The sequence below is a fragment of the Erigeron canadensis genome, chromosome 7 (genome assembly GCF_010389155.1).
Source record: "Erigeron canadensis isolate Cc75 chromosome 7, C_canadensis_v1, whole genome shotgun sequence".
Classification (NCBI taxonomy): domain Eukaryota; kingdom Viridiplantae; phylum Streptophyta; class Magnoliopsida; order Asterales; family Asteraceae; genus Erigeron; species Erigeron canadensis.
This window is the reverse complement of record NC_057767.1, coordinates 36,805,458-36,817,138: the sequence shown is the minus strand read 5'-3', so window position 1 is coordinate 36,817,138 and position 11,681 is coordinate 36,805,458. Positions and strand designations below refer to the sequence as shown.

General features: G+C 33.8%; 1 protein-coding gene across 1 annotated transcript; it reads right to left on the bottom strand.

The window, feature by feature from the left end:
- Window positions 1–4,595, bottom strand: LOC122606672 (disease resistance protein Roq1-like). Its single transcript, XM_043779513.1, has 6 exons — window positions 4,439–4,595; window positions 3,441–3,987; window positions 2,972–3,064; window positions 1,682–2,804; window positions 1,301–1,591; window positions 1–1,211 (listed from the first exon to the last, which is right to left on the bottom strand). Exons 2-6 carry the CDS (start codon window positions 3,914–3,916, stop codon window positions 198–200), a joined length of 2,997 nt encoding a protein of 998 aa, XP_043635448.1. The 5' UTR covers window positions 3,917–3,987; window positions 4,439–4,595; the 3' UTR covers window positions 1–197.
- Between the last annotated feature and the right edge of the window lie 7,086 nt (window positions 4,596–11,681).

Here is an 11,681-nt window from a genome sequence, read left to right as displayed (position 1 = left end):
TAATTAAAAGAGAAATTATAACTGAAGTCAAAATATGAATACAGGAACAAAAACTTGGGTAAATTTCTATGCAATGATCACCAAAAGAGCACATGGCTAGCTAGCTCTCCCAACCCATACATACACATACAAGGGAGACTGGTAAATGTAAGATCATAAATGATTAATAAAACTCTCTCCATGCTTTAAACTGTCCCTTATGATGAAACCAAAAGCCCTTTCAATTGCGAAATGCTCTGGGAAAGATTTTCTATACCTCCACGTGTTACGCCTAACCATTTCAAATTTTCTAAACGTCCAAATTCATCAGGCAGTTTCTTAATTCCCTCACAATCAATGAGATTTAAAAATTCTAAAGATTCCAGCTTACAGATGCTGTTGGGAATATCTTGCAAGGATGAACAACCCCCTAGGGTTAACGTTTCTAAACATTGTAAACGTCCAATATCATCAGACAGTTTCTTAAGCCCCTTACAACCTTTGAGATTTAATTTTACTAAACTTTCAATCTTATAGATGTCGGTGGGAATATCTTGCAAGGATGAACAACCCTTTAGGTCTAACGTTGTTAAACATCTTAGTCTACCAAAATCCTCCGGTAACTGCTTTAGATGGGAACAATACCTTATCTGAAGATATGTCAGATGCTTCAACATGCATATGCTATACGGAAGACACTCAATATCAATGGACCATAGAGCCAACCACTTCAGACTTTCTAACTTCTCAAATATTGAAGCCAGATCAGATTTAAAGTACTCATTCACCTTAAAACCACCGAGCTCGAGGGTTATGAGATTTGGACAATGAACGGGCACATGGAGTTCTACCAAGTCTCTACAGTCTTTAAGATATAAATGTTTGAGATTTGGAGTCAGACCAAGGTTCAGGTTAGTTACCCCGGAAGAAGAAAAGTAGAGTGACTCTAGCTTTGGAAATTCAACATACCTTGGGAGTTCTTTAAAGTTTCTACAATAATCCAGATTTACCTTCTGGAGATTCAGACATTTATTGGACGAGTTGAGTTTCTCCAAGGCCCGACATAGCGCCAGATTTAGCACCTTAAGATGCGGACATTCAACGTCCATGTTGACTTCTACCAACTTATTACAATTTGGAAGAACCAGTTCTTCAAGATTTGGAGTCATCTCAAGGTCAAAGGTTTTCATGTTTGACAAACTAAGGTCAAGGAATTTGAGCTTGAGAAAAACCTATCATGCAAAACAACCAATATTGATATTGATACATAAAATATAAAGATATTGAGAAGAACCTATCATGCAAACAACCATTACTCTACCTTTTTTTCTCCCCCTTCCCAGAGTTGATAGATATTGCTCTGCTGCATACAAAGATGAACAAGGTTATCAGCTTGAAATATCTTGGGTAAATGCTGAAAAGGGTAATGTTCCCAATCTAGATGTCGTAAGCTATTTGGTAGGTATCCGCCAGCTTCATTAAATTTATATTTTGTGTAACTCTCACTGATGTAAAGAAATCTTAGATTCCTCATCTTTCTAAGACCTTGCAGTATTTTAGCTGCATGGAGATCTGTATTCTCCAATTTTATACTCCATATTGCTTCAGTACCCTGTAATAAAGTAAAAACTAACATGAATATTTTATCATAATACATAAAAACGTGTCATCTCCCATCATACGAATATATTTAGAATCTCACCGATTCATTGATTAATATATGTTCAATTTCATCTTTCTTCCACAATATCATATGTTTGTTAGGCTCATCAGGGCACAAACGGCGAACAATATTACCACCCAATTCTTCTATATGATCATGCATAGTTACCTCCTTACCAAAAACATAACGTTTACTATCACGGACAGTTATCAAGGATTTCTGCTCAAGAACTTTTAAACCAATTCGAGCATGAAATCCACAGCTTTCTAGCATTATGATGGCCTCACTCTCCTTTTGGCCTTTCAGTAGGCAAGCAACATGGAGGAATATTTGTTTGTGATCCTCCTCTAGACCATCATAGCTTATTTCCAATCTTTTCAAAGTATCATGCCATGGGATTGTTTTTAGTCTTTTGATGGTATCTTTCCATTCATCTTGAGGTCTACCACAAAGAAACGAGCCTAAAAGTTTGATGGTTAAAGGAAGGCCAGCAGCATAACTTACAACCCTTTTTGATAGGTCTTCAAACCCTTGAATTGGACTCTCTGTCTTAAAAGCATGCCTACTGAGAAGGTTAATTGCTTCCTCATCTGATAGCATATCGACATCATAAATATTGTCCCTCTGAACGCCATATCCTACCAACACTTGCTCATCTCTCGTTGTAATGATTATTCTACTTCTATGTTTGAAACAAGTAGAGTCACCTACTAACGCCTCAAGTTGTTCTATATGATCAACATCATCTAGAACTATAAGAGCTGTTCTACCAGGCATCATCCTTTTCATCAAACGTTTTCCGTCAGATACACCTTCTATAAAAATGCTATGATCGTTGAACACGGACGAAAGGATCTGTTTTTGCAACTTATGCAAACTAGAGCCTACTTTTGAACGTTCTCTAACATTCTCAACAAAACTTTTACCTTCAAACCGACTGGATATATGATCAAAAACAGCTCTTGCAAGAGTTGTCTTCCCACCACCTCCCATCCCTTTGATTCCTATCACCCGGACGTCATCAGAGTCGACGTGCAAAGATGAAAGTAATTTCTGTATCCGGATCGCCATGCCTACTAAGTCAGCATCAGTGCTGAAATTGGTGAAATGTGGACTTTGTAAAATGTCTTCAACAACTTTCTTGATGAACGGAACTTCGTGGCTGTGTATTAAAGAATATTCAATAATGTTTCTCAAAATCCCACACCAAATAATATCAATTGTATGATATATAATCGGAATAACGAAGTGACATATCAATGTTTCTGTTCCTATTAATCATAGTTCAGAAATTAAGAAACAAACAAAAACATGAGATAAAGAAATTACCCATCAGCAGTGTGTTTCAACTCCCGCCCCGCCAGATTCGATGCTTGTGTCAAAGCATGTTTCCATCTCCTAGTAGCCCCGTTCCCTGCTTCTCTGTGTGAAAAATATAAACATTACCGGATCAGGCTCTTTAGGCTTAATCTCAACAAGCTGTTTTGGGTGGTCTGTAGGTCATTATAGTTAGAGGGCAACAATAATATTATTATCTATAGGAGTGCTTATCAAGTATAAAGAGTGTTTTCAAGTTCTTATTTCAACTAGAGTTTATCGCTGGTTTGTAATTTTCCATGTAAAAAACGGAAGTTTTGCATACATCGGTTGTTCCAGTCAAACCCTTCGATCGACCGTGGTTTTTGGTGGTGTGCTTGATATTCAGATCAACAAATAAGTGACATATTGATGTTCTTATCCCCAATAACCCAAGATTAGAAATAAAGGAACATAATAAAACATGTGACGAAGAAAATACCCGGCACTGGTGTTCAACCTCGAGCAATCCTGACATGCTACTATTTTCAAAAAATTTCTCCATCCCCCAACCGCCTCTTTCTTTATATGCTTTTCAAATGCTACTCCAACTGGCCCACTCTGGTTGCGGACTTGAGTGGGTTGCACATCATAAAAGATGGGATAAGCGGTCTGCTCCCCTGTCTCCTGGCACTCCATGATCTGTACAAGCTCTTCTAAGCACCACGCAGAATTTGCATAGTTCTTGGAGAAAACAATGATGTGAAATTTCGAATTTTTAATAGCTGCGATGAGCTGGTCACTGATCTCTTCTCCTTTGACGATGCGTTTATCATCTTTGTAAATGATAATACCTTTGTCATTAAGAGCTTTATAGAGATGATCAACAAAACTTTTACGTACGTCTTCACCCCGAAAACTCAAAAAGACATCATACAAGAAGCTCCTTTGAGCAGATAATGTTGAAGTCAATGCCATTGAATGATAATGAAATCTGAAGTTTGTATGCGTTGGATCAGATACTTGCTACCTTGTGTCGATAAACTTAGCTGCGAATTTAAAATATGCGCAGGTAGATTAATACAAAGACATCAACACAGTCAAACCTTTTGATCTCTATCCTATATCTCTACTTCTCTACTACATTATAAGGCATCTGTTTCCTTCAATTTTTTCAACTAAGTAGTTGATAACCCCAAAATACCCCTTTCTTATGTTCACTAATTTATGCATATCTTCCCTTAAGATACTTATAATTTATCTAGTAATATTAAAACATAATTCTCAATTACAAAATACAGAAATTGAATAACATGATTAATCAATGTATTGGGTCAATGGAACTTTCAGCAATCTGGATGGAATATGCTGAATAAGAGGTTATTAGAGCAAATATAGATATGCACTACAGCTATTAATCTTTGTGGACTTAAAAATGGAAGCATCAAGAAAGTGATCAATAAGGTGTGAATGAGATACAAATGAAACTAGAATCGTTACCTTCTTACATGTTCTCGAGCGACAGCAGATTGATTTTTCAAATTGAATTGCGGCAGGAATTACTTATAAAATACTGTTAAAAAAAAGGACGACTTTAGTTAGTCAACTTCAACTGGGTGTGAGTGAGGACGCCTAAAATGTATTAAACTAGACCCGCGCTTCGCTGCGGTTTTGATATATTTAGTTTTTTATAAGCAGATTATATAATATTTAGCATGAATACCTTTTACCAAACTTATATAACCAACTATAGATATTTTTAATTACTGTATCTAACATGTAATAATAAATATAATTATAAATTTAGCATTAACCATGACATAAAATCTTAGTAAAAGATTTATTATTAATTAATTAACAAATTGCTCATATTAATTTAGTTGTAATAATTATATTAATTGTTAATATGCTGTATCTTAAATGTTTCACACTTAAATAATTGGCAGCATTTTTGTTTTCACATTTGCTTCTCATTTGTTTACCACATATTACACTGAATACACGTGTTATGTAAGTTCTTGCCACATATCATATCAAAAAACAATACCATTATCTACCTAATTCACAAAACAGTGGGTTGCTTTTATTCTCCCTATATTTATTTTCCTTCTCTCCTTTATGTATAGGCATTTTACCACTTTTCCATTCTTTTCGTCTACTATTCGTTTCTATCAAATCAATATTTTTTTTTTGATTTTCAAGTTAACATTTATGGAAAACATTCATAATCCATAGACGTCAAGAGGCGGAGTAAATATGTTGTCGGTGCCAAACCGCCGTCATACCATCGGAGGTTGCGCAGCTAAGCGACTATAAGAGGATTTATTATTACCTTTTGAATCTGTGGGTAGGTATGGTGTTTATGGTTGTTGTCGGTGGTGTTTGGTGCCCGTTTTTTTTATTGCTATATAGATGTGGTTTTAAATGTTGTTGGCGCTGGTGTCATTGATCTAGATAACCTTGGTTTGACGGATCTCCGCCGCCGCCGCAGCGGTGGTTGTTACCTGTGGTGGGTGTTCTGGGTGGTGAAAGGAAACCCACCCCTGCTCTCGTTAATTGTAACCGGCGGTTGTTGATCGGTGATTGTCAACTGCGATAGAAGCAAACGATAGTGGTTACAACAACTACGGATGTTGGTTGTTCTAGTGATTGTTAACTTTGATTGAAGGAGACAGGTGGTGGTTACCGACGACGGTTACCGGCGGACGGCGGTGGTTAATGAAGATTTGGTGTTTTACATTTAGCTGTATTGATATGCATATGTATATGGGTATGCTATATAAGTTGTACCTGCTGCTTACAAAGTGTAAATAAGCAATGTTAAAAGTGTGTTGTAATTTATGCATATGTGTTTGTACCATTAACCAACCAAGCTAGTTAGGGTAATTGAGCCGATATTGTAGCTAACCGAGCCGCTACTGTAGTCCAAATTCGGATTGTTATATATATAATTATTGGTTCAAACAACTTTTTGTTCATCAATACATATATCAATCAAAAGAAATGGTAACTCAGTACCTATCAGCCAATATTGGGCATTTAGGTCAACTTCGGTAAAAAAAAAAAATTGACTTTTCTTTTATAATGAAAATGGGTCTAAACTTCCATAGTTCCATTCACTCCTTTCTCTTCTATAGTTCAATTCTTTAAATTTTTAGTTCATCTTCAATAATATTTTATCTTCAATGCTCCAACATATAGTTTGAACATGTTTCGTCTTTGATAACCTTGATGATTGAAAATTAATTATATCTATCTTCTAAACTTTTTTATTAAGTGTATTATATATGTATTGTGATACATGTTTGGAGATGATTTATGAAATTATTGACTGAAAACAGATCGAGTCAAAAATACGAGTTGAGGCACTATATTGTTATATAATACTTATGGTTAGATTGATGGAAGTTTGTATTTTTTTATTTTTTTTAATTATTTTTGAAATACAAGCAAAATTATATGTAAAACATACAAATCTGAAATATATTGTTAATATATATTTTTAAAAATATAAATTCCTTTACAATTTAGGGTACTATCAGTGGTCGACCGATAATAAACCGATTACCGATATTTACAACTTTGGTACAAATATCACTTTCTTTTCGTTAAGGTGTATCAAATAGTTATATTCAATAATTGTTTTTGAGGTTTTTTATGTATGTTAGTGAAACCCGAACTTTATTTAGCATTTTTCTTATTTTTATCTAATACTATGTTATAAAGCATTTTGTCCTTGTTTCCAAATCTCAAAAGATGATTTGAGCTACCTAAATTACCCTCCTTCTTTCTTCACTAATTTAAACATCTCTACCTAGTATACCTATAATACCCTTAAATCCCAACCAGTCATGTTTTTCTCTCTCCTTAAATCACAATCACTCATTTTTTTTTCTCTCCTCCATATATCATTTTATTCTCTAATTTATTCAAAATCTTTTATCTCAAAAACAGTATATCGATAAATTATAAAAAATGTATGGGTGTTTTTAAAATTTCATGTTCTTTCATTAAAGATTTCATTCGATATACTTTCGACGAATTTTTAAATCCGAGTATGGAGCTTGTACGGCTAAAGCATTTGACTATCACACTTTATGACTTATCACCTCCTATGACCTATCACCCCCACTATCTCACTGTCGCATTGCACGGGTATTATTGTTCGTTTATTGTAAAGGAACATGGACATGGTAACCAGAAACATTTTTAGACAACGAAAAAGAATGTCCATTAAAATCATCAAGATGTTCAATATTTGTATTATAAAAAAGTAATGATCTAAAACTAGTTTTATACCCGGCAATTGGCCAGAGTTAATAAATTATAATATAAAATCACTTTGTAATTTTATTGTGTTGTCTAAAATAATTTTCAGCAAAAAATGGCGACAAATCTAAACGCCTAAGATAATTCAAACTAAAACACGACAACTATAATAATAACAACGCTAAATTAATGTTAATAGGACGCCCAAGTTAATAATATATTAACAGCTACAATAATAATAATCAAAGATTGTGGAATATAATAAAATAATAACAGTAATAACTAATAATAATAATACGTACTAATACTAATTTTAATACCTTACTAATGCTAATAAAAATAAATACAAAAGGGTTTGGTTAATCAAATTCATAACTAGATTAATACTCGGTCGGTGACCAAGTTACCAACAAAACTCATCCCGTACATGTATCACACATCCCGAAAAATATACGTCTTATAGTATATTGAAATGAAGTTTGTTATGAAATCGAGCATAATGTGAAGATAACGAAATTCAGTTTGATATATATTCTCCCTTACCTGAAATTCGACTTCAAGCCGGCCCGGAAAAACTCGGTTAGGGTTATGAAGTTTCGACCCGGTAACATGCCAATTTGATTATTTTGGGTTGGGATTGGGTTGACCTTTTGGGTTAATAGGTCAACCCGTTAACCCAAAAATATTTTAAATTCATATAAAAAAAATTAATAGATCGACCCGCTACCTCACTTGATTCGCCAACCCACAACCAATTTACCTGAATTTAGTCCGCCAACCATCAACCATATCACTTGAAATCAACCCACCATACCATTTAACCCGTAAATTTGATTTTTTTGGGGGTTGGTGGTTGGATTTGAGTTGACGAGTTCGTAGGTTTTGATTGAGATTTTCAAGTCGATTTTGACATTAAGTCGGGTTTGGGTTGGGTATTTTCAACCCGTCAACCCGAACCTATTAATCTGAACCCGATATAGTTATATTTTATGAGTAGTAGTAGTAGGATAATATGTTGTTCTATGTATATATGTGTATATTTTATATTTAGTTATATTTTTATGTCGTAGATTATGTTTAAATTAAATGACAAAACAACATTTAATTACATTACATACTTTTTAAGATATAAGAATCATGGTTGAATTAATGGTAAACACCTTGTCTCTGAAAAACAGAGGTCATGGGTTCAATCATCATCTCATGCAAAGGTTGTAGGGCATTTTCTACCATTTAGGTAGTAAGGTCTGTCTACATCTTAACCTCCTCCATACACCGTCGAGATATTGAGGCTCAAAACCCACGGGAGGCGGGAGGAGTTTCTTTCTTTCTTTTTCCTTTTTAAGATATATCGTATTATCAATCCCTCTCCAACTTCTCTTTGAAAATACAATTGCCCTAAAGAGGGGCGGTACTAAAGGGGGGGCAAGGGGGTCCAATGCCCCCCTCCAAATTTAAATTTTGTCATGTATCTTTAAATTTTTCATAAATTTTTAAAAAATTTCTATAGGTTTTTAACATTTTGTCCCCTTTTAAATTTATTTTTCATAAGTTTTCTAAGTTTGCCCCCTTTGAAATTTTTTCTTGGTACCGCCTCTGGCCCTAAAGACAATTTCAACCGCCGTCGATTGTAGTGGTGATAAATTTTTTTAACTATTAATTAATCCATCCAAAAATTTAATTAAGACCGTCTCAAAATTTTCAAATAATTCCTCAAACAACGCTTTTTTTTCATTTCAAGGTTGAGCATCATCTTCTTTTCTTTTTTTTTTTCTTTTATCATGTTCTTTTTTATTTCAAGGTTAGGAATTTTTTTTAATAAGGTTAGCACTTTTTTGAACGTATCATAAAGATCCAAATTAGGACAGGGAATTTTGGGTTCCAATTTGCTTAAGCTATATGCATTTTGCTTGATCCTTGTTACTCGTGTTATATTTATTGTAACTGGCTATTGTTATATATGGATTCGGTATTTATATGTTTTTTTTCTCTTTCTATCTTCATTGTCTTTTTATATTTGGATGAGTTTGGATTTCCTCGATGTAATTATAATCCTTGATGGTGTGTTGGCAGCTCATATGTTGGTGGTTTTGTCAACAGTTTGGTCCATCGATTTTAAATGTTAAGATGTATTTTAAGGTCAGTGCGTACGGTGCTGACTAATTGTGAAATAATTCATTTGACATTGCGTTATGAACGAAATTGAGTATATTGTATTGTGATTTCTTTAGTTTTTTTAATTTTTTTTGGCAGATTAAAGTCTTAAAGGTATTATTTTGGTGGGACATCATTGTTACTACGTTTAATAAAATGGAGTTCATATATTAATTTTGTAGAAGTGTTGTTTAGCTTATGAGTAAAAGTCAATGTATAGATTTAAATAGAATAAATTAGTTTCCATATTTAACTATTTAATTTCAATGACCAAGATTAATTTAACTTTGAATTTAAATGGTTACGATTTAAAGTTGTTTTGATTTTTTTCTCTATGCTCTACCAACAATATATATATATATATATAAACATGTATTTTTTGGAAAAGTACATAAACATGTATTTAGCATCTAAATACATTAATACTTATAATATACTATCTTATTGTAAACCGTGATAAATAAAAAGATTAGTAAAAAAAAGACAAAAAATTATAGTGATATTGTATAGAGAATTAAAGAATCTAAAATAATAGGGATGATTTTTTTGGTGTGTTATTTTAAAGCAGATGAATAAAGGGCATGTTTGTCTAACTAGTATCAAAATATAATATTGGGGATATTTATAATTTTAAATTTTAATTAGGAAATTTGTAATTTTGGTGGTATATTTATAGATATATGCAATTCCCCCTTATTACTAATTACCAACTGAGACGTCTCTTTATATAATCAGAATCATGAAGTAACATATTAATGTTTCTATTCCCATTAATCATAGTTAAGAAAATAAGAAACAAAATAAAACAAGAGATAGAGAAATTACCCATCACCAGTGTTCTTCAACTCCCACCCAACCAGATTTGATGCTCGTGTCAAAGCATGTTTCCATCTCTGTGTAGCCTCATTCCCTGCATGTCTGTGTGAAAAATGTAAACATTACCAACTCAAACTCTTAAGGGTTATTCTCAACAATTAGCCGTTTAAGGTGGCGAGGAAGATCTCAAGGGATGGTTTGGAGGGCAATAAGTATATCATGTAACTAGGAGTGCTTATCATGTAAAGAGTGTTTTCAAGTTCTTATGTAACTAGTGTTTATCGTTGCTTTACTATTATGTTAAAATTCTTAAGGTGTTTTCTTTTTTCGTTTATGTAAAGCGATTTTCAATAATAAAAAAGCAATCCATCGATAGATGGAGTGATATCGTCATCATGTGAATTGGGCCCACATATAAAGACTCTATGTCACATGTTTAGATTATTTATTAAAATTTTTAAAAAAATTAAGTTGCGAGAAGTTTTTAACTCAAATTAGATGTGTAACATAAAAAAAAAAAAAAAATCAGCGCAAACCAATTCCCAACGATTTGAACCATGCCAAGGTTGAGTTTTCCAACTCTCAGATTTAACCAAACCATACAGGTTGCAAAATTCGGTAAAAAAACAAAAAAAACACATCTATTAACCAAAAACTGAAATTGAAGTCAAAATATGAAGACAGGAATAAAATCATAAAGTAAATTTCCTACAAAATGAAATGAAAGAGCACATGGCTAGCTAGCTCTCCCAACCCATACATACACATCGGAGACTGGTACACAGATTCTTCTTGACTGCCTATTATGATGAATCTATAATTCCTCTAACCCAAAGTCCGTGCAATTGAGAACGACTCTGGAAAAGAGTTTCTATGCGTGCACCTCTTGCACCTAACCATTTCAAACTTTCTAAAAGTCCGAATTCATCAGGTAGTTTCTTAAGCTCCTGACAACCTCTGAGATCTAATCTTTCTAAACATTCCAGATGCTGTTGGGCCAAGGATGAACAACACTCTAAGTCTATGCTAATTTGTTAAACATTCTAAACGCCCAAATTCACCGGGCAGTTTCTTAAGCCCCTTACAATCACAGAGATTTAACGCCTTTAAACATTTTAAACGTCCAAATTCATCAGGGCAGTTTCTTAAGCCCTTTACAATTACGGATCATCAATATTTCTAAACCATCCAACTTACAGATGCTGTTGGGGAGATGTTGCAAGGATGAACAACCCCGCAGGTTTAACATCTTTAAACATCCTAATGTACCAAGATCCTCCGGTAACTGCTTTAGATGAAAACAAGAGCATATTTCAAGATCTGTCAGATGCTTCAACATGCATACGCTGTACGGAAGACACTCAATATCAATGGACTCTAGAACCAGATGGTCCAGACTTTCTAACTTCTCAAATATTGGGCCCAGATCCGATTTAAAGTCACTCACCTTAAAACCACCAAGCTCGAGGGTTGTGAGCTTTGGACGTTCAACAGGCACATGGAG

Coding starts and splice junctions, on each gene's coding strand:
- LOC122606672 (XM_043779513.1), bottom strand. CDS start 3,916: ATGGCATTGACTTCAACATTATCTGCTCAAAGGAGCTTCTTGTATGAT. Junction 3,065..3,440: donor AGGTTGAACACCAGTGCCGG/GTATTTTCTTCG, acceptor TTTTTCACACAG/AGAAGCAGGGAACGGGGCTA. Junction 2,805..2,971: donor TTGAAACACACTGCTGATGG/GTAATTTCTTTA, acceptor TTTAATACACAG/CCACGAAGTTCCGTTCATCA.